We start from the raw sequence: 17,926 nt of genomic DNA on the forward strand, positions 1-17,926 counted from the left end.
CTTCCCATTCCCTTCCCATTCCCTTCCCATTCCAGTCCCTTCCCAGTGAATTCCCAGTCCATTCCCTTGCCTTTCCCATTCCCTTCCCATTCCAGTCCCTTCCCAGTCCATTCCCAGTCCCTTCCCTGGCAATTCCCAGTCCCTTCCCAGTCCCTTCCCTTGCCCTTCCCATTCCAGTCCCTTCCCAGTCCATTCCCAGTCCCTTCCCTGGCAATTCCCAGTCCACTCCCAGTCCCTTCCCTTGCCCTTCCCATTCCCTTCCCATTCCCTTCCCATTCCAGTCCCTTCTCAGTCCATTCCCAGTCCCTTCCCTTCCCATTCCCATTCCCAGTCCCTCCCGTACCTGCCTGGCCAGCGCTCCCCGATCCAGGTTATCCTGGCGCCTCTGGAGCGCGGCGATTCCCAGCACGAGCGCGTGGACGCCGCAGGACGCGGCCGTGAGCAGCAGGATCCGCGCCAGGCGCAGCGGCAGCGTCAGGAAGAAGGAGAAGGCGAAGAACGCCTGCCATCCCACCGTATCCACGGCCTCTGGAAAAGCCCGGAATTCCAGCCCCAGGTACGCCCACACCTGCGCCAGCACCAGGATCCACAGGGCGCACGGCAGGAATTTCTGGGAAAGGCGCTCCGGGAGCAGCCGGGATTTGAGGAGCAGGAAGAGGGAGCCGTGCGCCACCAGCCCGGCCAGCGCCGCCAGCGCCGGGAAAAGCTTTTCCATGCGGGAGAAGCCGGCGCACATTCCCAGGATGTAGCAGTCGAAGAGGGCGGCGAACACCACGAGCACCAGCAGCGTCTCGTGGCGCTGGCGGCGGAAATAGGTCTGGTAGAGCTTTTCCAAGGATTCGGGAGCGAAGGAGAAGCGCCGGGAATGCGGCAGGCACGGGCAGGGCCCCCAGCGCGGCGCCGGCGCTTCCTGGGAGCGGCGGATCCCGGCGCCTCCGGGATCCGATGGGAAACTCAGGGAATAATCGGCGGAGTATTCGGCCGAGAATTCCGGCTCGGAGAAGGCGCGGTTCCGGGCCATGCTTTTAATTCCCGGTTTTCCCGGCCGCGGGAATGTTCGGGATGCTCAGCGCAGCGTCACTCGCGGCATCGCCGTCCTACCGGGCCTTGCCGCTTCGCCTGGATCCCGGGAAAACGGGAAGCTCGGGAATTCCAGGGGGGAGGCCGGGATTCCTTCCCGGCTCCGCTTCCCGGCTCCGCTTCCCGGCTCCGCTTCCCGGCTCCGCTTCCCGGCTCCGCTTCCCGGCTCCGCTTCCCGGCTCCGCTTCCCGGTGCTTTCCCAGCTTTCCCAGCACCGCCACAGAGATGTCGCGATGCCTCCTCCCCGCTCCTCCTTCCCGAGCTTTTTCCCGGCGCTCCTTCCCGAGATGCCTCGTTCCCGCCGGGATGGGTGGGATGCCGGGATGGATACCGGCATGGATACCGGCATGGATACCGGGATGGATACCGGGATGGATGCCGGGATTCGGGGATGCGATCCCGGTGCCCGCCCTTATCCCGCTCCCCGCATCCTCTTCCCGCTGGAGCTTCCCGGCGCCTCGGCGGCAGCGGGGCCATGGAAAAGCTCGGGATGGAGGCAGGGAAGCGGGAAGGGCTTTTCCCGGGATCCCCGCCTCCCGTAACCCTCTCGCTGCCGGGCGTGGGGGGGGGGAGGGGGTGGAAACAAAAACTGGGAAGCGGCGGCCGCTTCCCGAGGGAATTCGGCCGTGGATGCGCTGCTGCTGCAGCCGCTCCATCCCCACGCTCATCCTCATCCCTCGGGAATGCGGGCGGGGAGCAGCGGAAGCCCGGAATTCCTGGAGCTCATCCCGGTCCGAGCCCGGCACCTCCCCGATGATCCCAGGCTGCTCCAGCCTTTCCTTGGACGCTCCCAGGGATGCGGGCATTCCCTGGGAATTCCAGCGCAGCCGGGAATCCCTTCCCAAGATCCCAGCCCGAGCTCCCCTTTCCCAGGGAAATCCCTCCATTCCCGCCTCTCCCAGCCTGGCATTGGATCCAGCCCCATCCCGACTCCTCTGCGGGAAGGAATTCCGGCCTCCAGGCCCTTCCCTGGCAATCTCGGCACTCCAGGAAGGGTCTCCCTTCCCTTTCCCATCCCCGACTCCCAGAAAAACCCCTGGGCATGGATTCGCAGCCTCCTGGATCCCAGAATCCCGGGATGCTTTGCCTGGGATCCACGCAGCTTCAATCCCATCCCATTCCCAGCCCGGCACCTCCCCCGATGATCCCAGGCTGCTCCAGCCTTTCCTTGGGCACTGCCAGGGATCCGGGCATTCCCTGGGAATTCCAGCCCAGCCGGGAATTCCTTCCCAAGATCCCACCCGCGCCAGCCCCGAGGAACCCCCAGATCCCGGGATTTGCCGCACCTCCTTCCCAGGCATCCTCATCCCAACAGCTCCGGCCGCTTTTCCAGGGAATTCCAGGCTCCGGAGCGGGAATGAACCAAAACTCCTGATCCCAGGGAAGGATTTTTCCCTGGATTTTGCCTGGACACGTCACCGGGATCTCGGAGCGGGAGCAGGGCCGGAAATTCTCCGGGAAAATCCCGGAATGTTGGGAAGCAGGAGGGCGCATCCAGAGGTTTTCCCATCCCGGATTCCTTCGGAGGCGCTCCCGGTGTTGATCCCCGGCTCTGGGATCCGGATCCCGGCGCGGGAAAAGTCGCTCTTCCCACATTAAAAAAAAAAAGTGGGATTCAGGCCAGGGCTGGAGCGGGGATGCGGAATTCGGGATTCCCAAATTCCCGCCAGGCTCCAGCTCATCCCTGTGGGAATCGCTGGGAGCCCAATCCCAAGAAATCCCGAGCTCCAGCCTTCCCTCGGCTCCAGCTCCAGCTGGAAAAGGGAATCCAAGCGGAATTCCCAGTTTTCCAAGCGGGATCTCACGTGTAAAAACGACGGAATTCGGGAATTCCACGGGGATTGCGGGAAACGCGGGATCGGCTCCAAACACCCCCCCATCCCCCCCAGATCCATGGAAAAGCGGGAAAAGCATCCCAAGCGCTCCTCCAGCGGGAAAACAGCGGGAATTCGGTTTGGATCCCGGGATCGGGAAAAAAAAAAAAAAAAAATCCCCAAAAAAACTGGGATCCATTCCGGGTCTGGAATTCTGGGATCGCTCCCCTTCCTGCGTGAGGGGGGGGGGGAGGAAAAAAAAACCGGGAAAAACGGCTTTGGAGGCAGAATTTAGGGAATTTCCTCCGCTGGGAAAGCGGGGAGGATTCCAGGGAATTCTGGGATGGGGAAAGGGGATCCGGAGCCAAATCCAAGGGGTTTTTCCAGAGGGAAAATCGGAGGGGATTTCAGGATGAGCAACGTTTCCCTTGGATGTTCCCACAGCGGAGAGGAGGGAGAAGCGATTCCCGGCTGGAATTTTATCCCAGGAACCCCCAGGAAGAGCCGAAGGATCCCGGATTTCCCTGGATTCCCAATGCCCGAACGCCGCCGGAAAAGGGAAAAGCGGGAATTTGGGATTCGTCTGTATTTAGAGGGAAGGGGAAAATCCACGGAAAAGCTGCCCGGAAGTAGGAAAATCCCGGATATTGCACTGGCCCCAATTCCATAAATAAATATCCGTAAATATCCGTAAATATCCACAAATATCCGTAAATATCCATAAATATCCATAAGGATCCTCGGTGCCGGAGCTTTTCCCGGGATTCCGGAGCTTTTCCCGGGATTCCGGAGCGTCCAAGCCCATTCCAGCGGCTCCGGGATGCGCCGGGAATTCCCTGCCGGGAATCCCGCACTTCCCACAGCTTCCAGCCGCAATTCCAGAACCGGCAACAAGCCCCGGAAAACCGGGAATGAGCCCCGGAAAACCGGGAACAAGCCCTAAAAAACCAGGAACGACCCCCAGAAATGCGGGAATAACCCCCAGAAAACCGGGAACGACCCCTAGAAGTGCGGGAAGGACCCTCGGAAATGCGGGAATAATCCCAGAAAACCGGGAACGACCCCCAGAAATGTGGGAATAACCCCTGAAATGTGGGAATAACGCCCAGGAATGCGGGAATAACCCCAAAAAACCAGGAACAACCCCCAGAAAAATGGGAATAACCCCAGAAAACCGGGAACGATCCCCAGAAATGCGGGAATAACCCCCAGAAAACTGGGAATGACCCCCAGAAATCTGGGAATGACCCCCAGAAATGCGGGAATAACCCCAAATAACCGGGAACAAGCCCTAAAAAACCGGGAACGACCCCCAGAAATGTGGGAATCACCCCCAGAAAACTGGGAATGACCCTCAGAAATGCGGGAAGAACCCTGGAAAATCGGAAATTATCCCCAGAAATGCGGGAATAACCCCCAGAAATGCAGGAACGACCCCCAGAAATGCGGGAACAACCCCAGAAATGCGGGAATAACCCCCAGAAACCCGGGAATAACCCCCAGAAAACCGGGAACTGGCCCTAAAATACTGGGAACGACCCCCAGAAATGCGGGAATAACCCTCAGAAGACTGGGAACAACCCCAAAAAAAACGGGAATGACCCCCAGAAATGTGGGAATAATCCCCAGAAAACTGGGAATAACCCCCAGAAATGTGGGAAAAAGCCCCCAAAAACTAGGGAATAACCCCCAGAAAACCAGGAACAACCCCCGAAATGTGGGAATGACTCCCAGAAATGCGGGAACAACCCCCAGAAATGCGGGAATGACCCCCAAAAAACCGGGAACAACCCCCAGAAATGCGGGAATGACCCCCAGAAAACCGGGAATAACCCCAGAAAACCGGGAATGACCCCCAGAAATGTGGGAATAGCCCCAGAAACCCGGGAATAACCCCCAGAAAACCGGGAGCAACCCCCAGAAACCCGGGAACAACCCCCAGAAAACCGGGAACCGGCCCTAAAATACTGGGAACGACCCCCAGAAATGCAGGAATAACCCTCAGAAGACTGGGAACAACCCCAAAAAAACCGGGAATGACCCCCAGAAATGTGGGAATAATCCCCAGAAAACTGGGAATGACCCCCAGAAATGTGGGAAAAAGCCCCCAAAAACTCGGGAATAACCCCCAGAAAACCAGGAACAACCCCTGAAATGTGGGAATGACTCCCAGAAATGCGGGAACAACCCCCAGAAATGCAGGAATGACCCCCAAAAAACCGGGAACAACCCCCAGAAATGCGGGAATGACCCCCAGAAAACCGGGAACAACCCCCAAAATGGGGGAATGACTCCCAGAAATGCGGGAACAACCCCCAGGAATGTGGGAATAACCCCCAAAAAACCGGGAACAACCCCCAGAAATGCGGGAATGACCCCCAGAAAACCGGGAACAACCCCTAAAAAACCGGGAACGACCCTCAGAAACGCGGGAACGACCCCCAGAAAACCGGGAACCACCCCCAGAAACCTGGGAACAACTCCAAGAAATGTGGGAATAACCCCCAAAAACCCGGGAACGACCCCCCGAAAGGCGGGACCGCCGCCGCCGCTCCTCCCTCCCGCCTCCCCCGGCGGCCCATCCCCATCCCGATCCCCGATCCCCGATCCCCGATCCCGATCCCGAGGCGGCGGCGGTGCCGGGGGCGGCTCCCGGCGGGGCGATTCCGGCCGGGAATTGGCTATTTGATGTTCTTGAGGAGCGCCGTGCGCGCGCCCACCACGGCCTTGAAGGCGTCCTCGCTGCCCGGAGCCGCGCACTTGTCCGGGTGCAGCAGCACCGCCAGGCGCCGGTACGCACGCGTCACCTCCTCCCTGCGGAAAAACGGGAATAAAAACCGGGAATAACGGGAGTAAGGGACACCGGGAGCGGCGGTACGCCCGCGTCACCTCCTCCCTGCGGAAAAACGGGAATAACAACCGGGAATAACGGGAGTAACGGGAGTAAGGGACACCGGGAGCGGCGGTACGCCCGCGTCACCTCCTCCCTAGGGAATAAAAACCGGGAATAACGGGAATAACGGGAGTAAGGGACACCGGGAGTGGCGGTACGCCCGCGTCACCTCCTCCCTGCGGAAAAACGGGAATAACAACCGGGAATAACAACTGGGAATAACGGGAATAACGGGAGTAAGGGACACCGGGAGCGGCGGTACGCCCGCGTCACCTCCTCACTAGGGAATAAAAACCGGGAATGGGAGTGAAAAACTGGGAATAACAGCAATATGGAACACCGGGAGTAGCGGTACGCCCGCGTCACCTCCTCCCTGCGGAAAAACGGGAATAAAAACCGGGAATGGGAGTGAAAAACCGGGAATAACGGGAATAACGGGAGTAAGGGACACTGGGAGCGGCGGTACGCCCGCGTCACCTCCTCCCTACGGAATGAAAACCGGGAATAACGGGAATAACGGGAATAACGGGAGTAAGGGACACCGGGAGCGGCGGTACGCATGCATCACCTCCTCCCTGCGGAGAAAAAACTGGGAATGGGAGTGAAAAACCGGGAATAACGGGAGTAAGGGACACCGGGAGCGGCGGTACGCCCGCGTCACCTCCTCCCTGCGGAAAAACGGGAATAACAACCGGGAATAACAACCGGGAATAACGGGAATAACGGGAGTAAGGGACACCGGGAGCGGCGGTACGCCCACGTCACCTCCTCCCTAGGGAATAAAAACCGGGAATAACGGGAATAACGGGAGTAAGGGACACCGGGAGTGGCGGTACGCCCGCGTCACCTCCTCCCTAGGGAATAAAAACCGGGAATAACGGGAGTGAAAAACTGGGAATGGGAGTGAAAAACCGGGAATAACGGGAGTAAGGGACACCGGGAGTGGCGGTACGCACGCGTCACCTCCTCCCTAGGGAATAAAACCGGGAATGAAGGGATTAAGGGACACCAGGAGCGGCGGTACGCACGCGTCACCTCCTCCCTAGGGAATAAAAACCGGGAATAACGGGAGTGAAAAACCGGGAATAACGGGAGTAAGGGACACCGGGAATGGTGGTACGCCCGCGTCACCTCCTCCCTGTGGAGAAACGGGAATAACGGGAATAAAAACCGGGAATGGGAGTGAAAAACTGGGAATAACAGCAATATGGAACACCGGGAGTGGCGGTACGCACGCGTCACCTCCTCCCTGCGGAATAAAAATGGGAATAGAAACCGGGAATGATGGGGATGTGGGACACTGGGAGTGGCGGTACGCACGTGTCACCTCCCCCCTACGGAGAAATGGGAATAAAAACCGGGAATAACGGGAGTAAGGGACACCGGGAGCGGCGGTACGCCCGCGTCACCTCCTCCCTATGGAATGAAAACCGGGAATAACGGGAGTGAAAAACCGGGAATAACGGGAGTAAGGGACACCGGGAGTGGCGGTACGCACGCGTCACCTCCTCCCTACGGAGAAACGGGAATAACGGGAATAAAAACTGGGAATGGGAGTGAAAAACTGGGAATAACAGCAATATGGAACACCGGGAGTAGCGGTACGCACGCGTCACCTCCTCCCTACGGAATAAAAACGGGAATAAAAACCGGGAATGATGGGGATGTGGGACACTGGGAATGGCGGTACGCACGTGTCACCTCCCCCCTACGGAGAAAAAACCGGGAATGGGAGTGAAAAACCGGGAATAACGGGAGTAAGGGACACCGGGAGCGGCGGTACGCCCGCGTCACCTCCTCCCTAGGGAATAAAAACCGGGAATGCGAGTGAAAAACCGGGAATAACGGGAGTAAGGGACACCGGGAGTGGCGGTACGCCCGCGTCACCTCCTCCCTAGGGAATAAAAACCGGGAATGGGAGTGAAAAACCGGGAATAACGGGAGTAACGGGACACCGGGAGCGGCGGTACGCACGCGTCACCTCCTCCCTAGGGAATAAAAACCGGGAATAACGGGAATAACGGGAGTAAGGGACACCGGGAGCGGCGGTACGCCCGCGTCACCTCCTCCCTGCGGAAAAACGGGAATAAAAACCGGGAATAACGGGAGTAACGGGAGTAAGGGACACCGGGAGCGGCGGTACGCCCGCGTCACCTCCTCCCTAGGGAATAAAAACCGGGAATGGGAGTGAAAAACTGGGAATAACAGCAATATGGAACACCGGGAGCGGCGGTACGCACGCGTCACCTCCTCCCTGCGGAGAAAAAACCGGGAATAACGGGAGTCAAAAACCGGGAATGACGGGAGTAAGGGACACGGGGAGTGGCAGTACGCCCGCATCACCTCCTCCCTACGGAGAAACGGGAATAAAAACCGGGAATGACGGGAGTAAGGGACACCGGGAGTGGCGGTACGCACGCGTCACCTCCTCCCTACGGAATAAAACCCGGGAATAACGGGAATATGGAACACCGGGAATGGCGGTACACCCACGTCACCTCCTCCCTGTAGGATAAAAACTGGGAATAATGGGGATAAAAACCGGGAACGGGTGTGAAAAACCAGGAATAACGGGAATATGGGACACCAGGAATGGCGGTACGCACACGTCACCTCTTCCCTGTGAGATAAAAACCCGGAATCGGAGTGAAAAACCGGGAATAATGGGAATATGGGAAACCGGGAATGCCGGATTGTCGCTTGCCGGCCTGCTTTGTTCCGGGATACCGGGAGGGGCTCCAGCGCTGCTCCGAGGGGCTCTTGGGTTTGGAGGGATAAAAACCGGGAATGCTTTGGCTGGGATCCACCGAGCTTCAATCCCATCCCAATCCCATCCCAGTCCCATCCCAATCCCATCGCAATCCCATTGCAATCCCATTGCAATCCCATCCCAATCCCATCCCAGTCCCACCCCGGCACCTCCCCCGATGATCCCAGGCTGCTCCAGCCTTTCCTTGGACGCTCCCAGGGATCCGGGCATTCCCTGGGAATTCCAGCCCAGCCGGGAATCCCTTCCCAAGATCCCAGCCCGAGCTCCCCTTTCCCAGGGAAATCCCTCCATTCCCGCCTCTCCCAGCCTGGCATTGGATCCAGCCCCATCCCGACTCCTCTGCGGGAAGGAATTCCGGCCTCCAGGCCCTTCCCTGGCAATCTCGGCACTCCAGGAAGGGTCTCCCTTCCCTTTCCCATCCCCGACTCCCAGAAAAACCCCTGGGCATGGATTCGCAGCCTCCTGGATCCCAGAATCCCGGGATGCTTTGCCTGGGATCCACGCAGCTTCAATCCCATCCCATTCCCAGCCCGGCACCTCCCCCGATGATCCCAGGCTGCTCCAGCCTTTCCTTGGGCACTGCCAGGGATCCGGGCATTCCCTGGGAATTCCAGCCCGGCCGGGAATCCCTTCCCAAGATCCCAGCCCGAGCTCCCCTTTCCCACTGGGAAGCCATTCCCTGCCTCCTGCCCCTCCAGCCCAAATCCCAAATCCCAAATCCCAAATCCCAGCTCTCCTGGAGCCCCTGGAGCCTCGGGAATTTGGATTTGGGAGCGATTCCCGCCTGGACAGAGCCGTGCGACGGAATCCCCGTTCCCGGCGGGATTTCAATCCGCGTGCGTTCCGGGAACGCCGCCAGTCCCCATCCCGCATTTCCCGCCCCCGCTCCCAGCCATTCCCGCGGGAATTCCGGCTCTTCCCGCACCTGCTGGCTCCAGGTTTGACCCCCAGCGTGTCCCAGCTGTCCTTGCTGTTCCGGATCCTTCGGATCGCATCCGCCTGCTCCCGGGTGAAGCCGATCCCGGAGCTGCCCGGGGGCCGCTTCCCGCCGTTGTCACACAGATCCACGATGGCCGAGTAGAAAGTCTGGGAATTCCGGCCGGGAATGAGCCCCCGGAGGCCGCGGGAAAGCCTCGGGGACGGCGGATCGGGGAGGATACGGGATTGGTGGGATTGGTGGGATCGGTGGGATCAGTGGGATCGGTGGGATTTGGGAATGGCCGGAGCGGGATCTGGGAGGGATCTGATGAGGATCCGGCTCCCGGCGCTTCCCTGGATAATCCCGGAGCCGATTCTCATTGGATGATCCCGACAATCCCGGATCCAGCTCCCAGCTCCTTCCCGGGACATTCCAGACAATCCCGGATCCAGCTCCCAGGATGATCCCAGGGATCCCGGATCCAACTCCCAGGGAAAATTCCCGACAATCCCGGAGCCAATTCCCAGCCCTTTCCCAGGACATTCCTGAATCCAATTCCCGGCCCTTTCCTGGGATAATCCCAACAATCCTGGATCCAATTCCTGGCCCTTTCCTGGGGTAATCCCAACAATCCCAGATCCAACTCCCAACTCTTCCCTGGGGTAATCCCAACAATCCCGGATCAAACTCCCAACTCTTCCCTGGGATAATCCCAACAATCCTGGATCCAATTCCCGGCCCTTTCCCGGGATAATCCCAACAATCCCAGACCCAACTCCCAACTCTTCCCGGGATAATCCCAACAATCCCAGATCCAACTCCCAACTCTTTCCTGGGATAATCCCAACAATCCCAGATCCAACTCCCAACTCTTCCCTGGGATAACCCCAACAATCCCAGATCCGGCTCCCAGCCCCTTCCCAAGACGATCCCAACAATCCTGGAGTCGATTCCCCTCTGGAAAATCGCAGCAATTCCAGATCGATTTCCCGGGCCCGGGCAGGACATTCCCAACAATCCTGGATCCAATTCCCGGCCCTTTCCTGGGGTAATCCCAACAATCCCAGATCCAATTCCTGGCCCTTTCCCTGGGATAATCCCAACAATCCCAGATCCAACTCCCAACTCTTCCCTGGGATAATCCCAACAATCCTGGATCCAACTCCCAACTCTTCCCTGGGATAACCCCAACAATCCCGGATCCAACTCCCAACTCTTCCCTGGGATAATCCCAACAATCCCAGATCCAACTCCCAACTCTTCCCTGGGATAATCCCAACAATCCCGGATCCAACTCCCAACTCTTCCCTGGGGTAACCCCAACAGTCCCGGATCCAACTCCCAACTCTTCCCTGGGATAATCCCAACAATCCCGGATCCAACTCCCAACTCTTCCCTGGGATAATCCCAACAATCCTGGATCCAATTCCCGGCCCTTTCCCGGGATAATCCCAACAATCCCAGATCCATCTCCCAACTCTTCCCGGGATAATCCCAACAATCCCAGATCCAACTCCCAACTCTTTCCTGGGATAACCCCAACAATCCCAGATCCAACTCCCAACTCTTCCCTGGGATAATCCCAACAATCCCAGATCCAACTCCCAACTCTTCCCTGGGATAACCCCAACAATCCCAGATCCGGCTCCCAGCCCCTTCCCAAGACGATCCCAACAATCCTGGAGTCGATTCCCCTCTGGAAAATCGCAGCAATTCCAGATCGATTTCCCGGGCCCGGGCAGGACATTCCCAACAATCCTGGATCCAATTCCCGGCCCTTTCCTGGGATAATCCCAACAATCCTGGATCCAATTCCCGGCCCTTTCCCTGGGATAATCCCAACAATCCCAGATCCAACTCCCAACTCTTCCCTGGGATAATCCCAACAATCCCGGATCCAACTCCCAACTCTTCCCTGGGATAATCCCAACAATCCCAGATCCAACTCCCAACTCTTCCCTGGGATAACCCCAACAATCCCGGATCCAACTCCCAACTCTTCCCTGGGATAATCCCAACAATCCCAGATCCAACTCCCAACTCTTCCCTGGGATAACCCCAACAATCCCGGATCCAACTCCCAACTCTTCCCTGGGATAACCCCAACAATCCCAGATCCAACTCCCAACTCTTCCCTGGGATAACCCCAACAATCCCGGATCCAACTCCCAACTCTTCCCTGGGATAATCCCAACAATCCCAGATCCGGCTCCCAGCCCCTTCCCAAGACGATCCCAACAATCCCGGAGTCGATTCCCCCCCGGAAAATCGCAGCAATTCCAGATCGATTTCCCGGGCCCGGGCAGGACATTCCCAACAATCCTGGACCCAATTCCCAGCCCTTTCCTGGGATAATCCCAACAATCCCAGATCCAACTCCCAACTCTTCCCTGGGATAACCCCAACAATCCCGGATCCAACTCCCAACTCTTCCCTGGGATAATCCCAACAATCCTGGATCCAACTCCCAACTCTTCCCTGGGACAATCCCAACAATCCCGGATCCAACTCCCAACTCTTCCCTGGGATAATCCCAACAATCCCGGATCCAACTCCCAACTCTTCCCTGGGATAATCCCAACAATCCCGGATCCAACTCCCAACTCTTCCCTGGGATAATCCCAACAATCCCGGATCCAACTCCCAACTCTTCCCTGGGATAATCCCAACAATCCCAGATCCGGCTCCCAACTCTTTCCTGGGATAACCCCAACAATCCCAGATCCAACTCCCAACTCTTCCCTGGGATAATCCCAACAATCCCAGATCCAACTCCCAACTCTTCCCTGGGATAATCCCAACAATCCTGGATCCAATTCCCGGCCCTTTCCTGGGATAATCCCAACAATCCCAGATCCAACTCCCAACTCTTCCCTGGGATAATCCCAACAATCCCAGATCCAACTCCCAACTCTTCCCTGGGATAACCCCAACAATCCCAGATCCGGCTCCCAGCCCCTTCCCAAGACGATCCCAACAATCCCGGAGTCGATTCCCCCCCGGAAAATCGCAGCAATTCCAGATCGATTTCCCGGGCCCGGGCAGGAGATTCCCAACAATCCTGGATCCAATCCCCGGCCCTTTCCTTGGATAATCCCAACAATCCCGGATCCAACTCCCAACTCTTTCCCGGGATAATCCCAACAATCCCAGATCCAACTCCCAACTCTTCCCTGGGATAATCCCAACAATCCCAGATCCAACTCCCAACTCTTCCCTGGGATAACCCCAACAATCCCAGATCCAACTCCCAACTCTTCCCTGGGATAACCCCAACAATCCCGGATCCAACTCCCAACTCTTCCCTGGGATAACCCCAACAATCCCAGATCCGGCTCCCAGCCCCTTCCCAAGACGATCCCAACAATCCCGGAGTCGATTCCCCCCCGGAAAATCGCAGCAATTCCAGATCGATTTCCCGGGCCCGGGCAGGACATTCCCAACAATCCTGGATCCAATCCCCGGCCCTTTCCCGGGATAATCCCGGATCCGCCTCCCTCAGAATGATCCCAGCGATCCCGGACCCCGCTCCCTCGCTCCCATCCGCGCCGTTATCCCACGTTCCCGCCCGAACCCCGGGGAATTCCCGCTGCTCCGCGCTCCCGGCCCTCCGCCGGCTCCCGTTCCCGGCCGGCGTTCGGGAATTCGCACCTGGAACATCTCCTGGATGCCCTCCCCGCTCTGGGCCGAGGTTTCCCAGTAGAGGAAGCCGCGGCTCTCGGCCCAGAGCCGCCCCTCGCTCTCGTCCACCACCCGCAGCTTCCCGGCGTCGATCTGAGCCCGGGAAACCACACGCGCAGATCCCACACGGAGATCCCGGAGACAGATCCCACACCCAGATCCCACACCCAGGTCCCACACCCAGATCCCACCCAGAGATCCCACACCGAGATCCCACACCGAGATCCCACCCGGAGACAGCTCCCACACGCAGATCCCACCCAGAGATCCCACCTGGAGATCCCACCCGGAGATCCCACACCCAGATCCCACGCACAGATCCCACGCACAGATCCCACACGCAGATCCCACCCGGAGATCCCACACCCAGATCCCACACCCAGATCCCACACCCAGATCCCACACCCAGATCCCACCCAGAGATCCCACCCAGAGATCCCACACCGAGATCCCACACCGAGATCCCACCCGGAGACAGCTCCCACACGCAGATCCCACCCAGAGATCCCACCTGGAGATCCCACCCGGAGATCCCACACCCAGATCCCACGCACAGATCCCACGCACAGATCCCACACGCAGATCCCACCCGGAGATCCCACACCCAGATCCCACACCCAGATCCCACACCCAGATCCCACACCCAGATCCCACCCAGAGATCCCACCCAGAGATCCCACACCCAGATCCCACACCCAGATCCCACACCCAGATCCCACACCGAGATCCCACCCCGAGATCCCACCCCGAGATCCCACCCGGAGATCCCGGAGCCAGCTCCCACACGCAGATCCCACCCGGAGATCCCACCCGGAGATCCCACACCCAGATCCCACCCGGAGATCCCAGAGAACCCTGAGATCTCGGAGATCCCAGAGCCAATTCCCACAGGGAAATCCCAGAGATCCCGCAGCCAATTCCCACCCGGAGATCCCACACGGAGATCCTGGAGCCAGTTCCCACACGGAGATCCCAGAGATCCCGGAGAACCCAGAGCCAATTCCCACCCGGAGATCCCAGCAATCCCAGAGCCAATTCCCACAGGGCCACCCCAGTGATCCCAGAGCCAATTCCCACCCAGAGATCCTGGAGATCCCGCAGCCAATTCCCACAGAGAGATCCCAGAGATCCCAGAGCCAATTCCCACATGGAGATCCCAGAGATCCCAGAGCCAATTCCCAGTCCAATCCCAACAACCCCAGACCCAACTCCCCTTCCCAGGACAATCCCAGATCCAATTCCCAGAACAATCCCAACGATCCCGGACCCAGTTCTGACCCAGGACAATCCCAGATCCAATTCCCAGGACAATCCCAGCATTCCCGGACCCAATTCCCGGCCCTTTCCCAGGATAATCCTGGATTCAACTCCCAGGACAATCCCAGACCCAAATCCCTTTCCCAGGATAATCCTGGATCCAACTCCCACCCCTTTCCCAGGACAATCCCAGATCCAATTCCCAGGACAATCCCAACGATCCCAGATCCAATTCCCAGCCCCTTCCCAGGATAATCCCAGATCCAATTCCCAGGACAACCCCAGACCCAACTCCCCTTCCCAGGACAACCCCGGATCCAACTCCCGGCCCCTTCCCAGGACAATCCCAGATCCACTTCCCAGGACAATCCCAGCATTCCCGGATCCAACTCCCAGGTCCTTCCCAGGACAATCCCAACGATCCCAGACCCAGTTCTGACCCAGGGCAATCCCAGATCTAATTCCCACTCCCAATCCCAACATTCCCAGATCCAAATCCCCTTCCCAGGACAACCCCGGATCCAACTCCCGGCCCTTTCCCAGGACAATCCCTGATCCAATTTCCAGGACAATCCCAGCATTCCCAGATCCAACTCCTGGCCCCTTCCCAGGACAACCCCGAAAATCCCGGATCCAATTCCCACAGGGGGATCCCAACGATCCCAGACCCAGTTCTGACCCAGGACGATCCCAGATCCAATTCCCAGGACAATCCCAACAACCCCGGATCCAACTCCCAGGACAATCCCAGATCCAATTCCCAGGACAATCCCAGCATTCCCGGATCCAACTCCCGGCCCTTTCCCAGGACAATCCCGGATCCAATTTCCAGGACAATCCCAGCATTCCCAGATCCAACTCCCGGCCCTTTCCCAGGACAATCCCAGATCCAATTCCGAGTCCAATCCCAACAATCCCAGACCCAGTTCTGACCCAGGACAATCCCAGATCCAATTCCCAGGACAATCCCAACATTCCCAGATCCAATTCCCAGCTCCTTCCCAAGACAATCCCAGATCCAATTCCCAGGACAATTCCAGCATTCCTGGATCTAACTCCCGGCCCCTTCCCAGGACAATCCCAACAATCCCAGACCCAGTTCTGACCCTGGATAATCCAGGATCCAATTCCCAGGACAATCCCAACAACCCTGGATCCAATTCCCAGGACAATCCCAACATTCCCAGATCCAATTCCCGGCCCTTTCCCAGGATAATCCTGGATCCAACTCCTGGCCCTGTCCCAGGACAATCCCAGATCCAACTCCCAGTCCAATCCCAGCATTCCCGGATCCAACTCCCGGCCCTTTCCCAGGACAATCCCAGATCCAATTCCCAGGACAATCCCAGATCCAATTCCCAGGACAATCCCAACATTCCCAGATCCAATTCCCAGCTCCTTCCCAGGACAATCCCAGATCCAATTCCCAGGATAACCCCGGATCCAACTCCCAGTCCAATCCCAGCATTCCCGGATCCAGCTCCCGGCCCTTTCCCATTCCCATTCCCGTGGATCCCGTTCCCGCCCCGCCGGCCGTCCCCACCTTGTTGGCGCAGACGACGAAGACGACGTTCTCCATGTTCCCGTGGGGGCCCAGCTCCTGCTTCATCTCGGCCAGCCAGGAATCCAGGGAATCGAAGGATTCCTTGGATCCCACGTCGTACACCAGGATCACGCCCTGCGTGTCCTTGTAGAACTCGTTCCGCACCTTTCGGGAAGAACCCGGGGCGGGGGGGGGGAAAGAAGGCGCGGAAAAGTTGGGATTTGCGGGATCGCTGGGGCGGGGATGGGGTGAAAAGCCAAGAATTCCTCCCCCCAAAAAATTCCCAAGAAAAATTCCCCAAAAAAAAACCCCCCCAAAAACCCGGAATTTCTGTGACTGGGGGGGGGATGGAATTCCCGGGATTTTGAGCAGGGGTTCCCAGAGGAGCTGCGGCTGCTGCGGGATCCCTGGGAGCGTCCATGGAAAAGCCGGAGCCCGCTGGGGAAATCCTCAGGGATTTCGGGAATTCTGCCGCTCCCGGGGGGATGGGGAGGTACCTCGTAGAAGAAGGGATGGCCGGCCATGTCGAAGATGTTCACCTTGATCTCCCGATCCCGGATCTGCACCCTGGAAAAGCCGTTGGGAGATCGCGGAATTCCGGGATCGCTGAGCTTGGAAAAACCCTTGGAGACCGCGGGGCGCCCGCATCCCCAGCCCTGATCCAGCCAATCCCGGGAGCCGCATCCACGTGGATTTTAAATCCCTGCCTTTCCTTCGGAAATCCCTTTCCGGGCAGGAATTCTTCCCAAAAAAACCCAAGCAAAGCTCCTCTGGAAAAACTCGAGGCCGTTCCCTCTCATCCCATCCCTCATTCCCGGGAAGAAATCCCGATCCCCTCCGGCTCCAGCCTTTCAGGAGTCCCTGGTGGCTCCAGGGGCTGCTCCCGCTCTCCCATTCCCGCTCCCATTCCCGGCTCTCACTTGGTGACTCCGTAGTCGATCCCGATGGTCGCCAGGTACTTGGACACGAACCTCTTCTCGCAGTAGCGCTTGATGATGCAGCTCTGGCCGGGAATAAGGCGGGAATTGCAGCGGGAATCCCTCCACAGCCGCATTTCCCAGCAATTCCCAACAATTCCAGGAGTTGGGAAGAGCGGCTCCGCCCCACAACACAGCCGGGCCCCGCCCACTTCCCGCCAGCCAATCAGAACCGCGCGTTCAACGAAGGACACGCCCACACACCTGTCAATCATCCCCGCGTCACGCCCACCCGAGAGCAGCAACAAGGAACTGCCCGCTTTTGATTGGCTACAGCGCAGAGACAACGCACCAATCAGAGCACAGCGCCCGTCCTCCCGTTCTTCTGATTGGCCGGCTCACCTGCCCCTCATTCACGCCAGCCAATGACAGCGCCTCACCTTGCCCACCTCGGCGTCGCCCATGGAGATGACTTTAACCCGCAGCGCCTTGCGCGGCTCCTTCCGCTTCGCCGCGTTCGCCTCCATGGCGGCGCCGCGGGGCTGCGGGCCGGGCCCGGTCCCGGTGCCGGTCCCGGTGCCGGTGCCGGTCCCGCTTGGAGCGGCGGGAGCCCGCAGGGGAGCGAGCAATGGCGGCAGAGCGGCGCTTCCGCCTCAGCCCGGGCACCCCGCGCCAGTTCTCGCGAGAGTTGCCGCACCCCCTCCCACCAACACCACCTCCGCGGGAAATCTCGCGAGATTTGGGCGGCGCGAATGGTCCGCCAGGGGGCGCCAGGAGGCGCCGGTCCCGGACCCAAAACCGCCCCAAAACCCCCAAATTTGGGGTCCCGGACCCCAAACTGCCCCAAAACCCCCAAATTTGGGGTCCCGGACCCCAAACCGCCCCAAAACCCCCCAAATTTGGGGTCCCGGACCCCAAACTGCCCCAAAACCCCCCAAATTTGGGGTCCCGGACCCCAAACCGCCCCCAAACCCCCCAAATTTGGGGTCCCGGACCCCAAACCGCCCCCAAAACCCCCAAAATTTGGGGTCCCGGACCCCAAACCGCCCCAA

The 17,926-nt window shown here is 58.9% G+C and overlaps 2 protein-coding genes across 3 annotated transcripts in view; both read right to left on the reverse strand.

Annotated features, from left to right (window-relative positions):
- The window catches only part of ADCY3 (adenylate cyclase 3), a 39,727-nt gene extending 38,195 nt beyond the window's left edge, over positions 1-1,532 (reverse strand). Inside the window, exon 1 of the mRNA XM_069011881.1 lies at positions 344-1,532. Coding sequence (XP_068867982.1) covers positions 344-1,021 — 678 coding nt within the window. The 5' untranslated portion in view covers positions 1,022-1,532. The remainder of the gene's footprint in view (positions 1-343) is intronic.
- Positions 1,533-5,508: 3,976 nt separating this feature from the next.
- DNAJC27 (DnaJ heat shock protein family (Hsp40) member C27) lies at positions 5,509-17,531 on the reverse strand. 2 transcript variants are annotated; one of them, XM_069008672.1, is made up of 7 exons: positions 17,315-17,531; positions 16,878-16,960; positions 16,455-16,524; positions 15,958-16,122; positions 13,128-13,250; positions 9,483-9,643; positions 5,509-5,708 (listed from the first exon to the last, which is right to left on the reverse strand). In XM_069008672.1, exons 1-7 carry the CDS (start codon positions 17,399-17,401, stop codon positions 5,576-5,578), a joined length of 822 nt encoding a protein of 273 aa, XP_068864773.1. In that variant the 5' UTR covers positions 17,402-17,531; the 3' UTR covers positions 5,509-5,575. The 2 variants fall into 2 exon arrangements, with proteins under 2 accessions (XP_068864773.1, XP_068864774.1); XM_069008673.1 differs by lacking the exon at positions 13,128-13,250.
- Positions 17,532-17,926: the final 395 nt, after the last annotated feature.

This window comes from Aphelocoma coerulescens, chromosome 3 (assembly GCF_041296385.1).
Source record: "Aphelocoma coerulescens isolate FSJ_1873_10779 chromosome 3, UR_Acoe_1.0, whole genome shotgun sequence".
Classification (NCBI taxonomy): Eukaryota; Metazoa; Chordata; class Aves; order Passeriformes; family Corvidae; genus Aphelocoma; species Aphelocoma coerulescens.

What these genes read in the sequence shown, in the direction of transcription:
- DNAJC27 (XM_069008672.1), bottom strand. Translation starts at nt 17,401, where the DNA reads ATGGAGGCGAACGCGGCGAAGCGGAAGGAGCCGCGCAAGGCGCTGCGG. An exon ending in GCCATCCCTTCTTCTACGAG is followed by an intron (nt 16,123 to 16,454) that starts GTACCTCCCCAT and finishes TCTTCCCGAAAG; the next exon opens with GTGCGGAACGAGTTCTACAA. An exon ending in GTCAAACCTGGAGCCAGCAG is followed by an intron (nt 5,709 to 9,482) that starts GTGCGGGAAGAG and finishes GTTTTTCCGCAG; the next exon opens with GGAGGAGGTGACGCGTGCGT.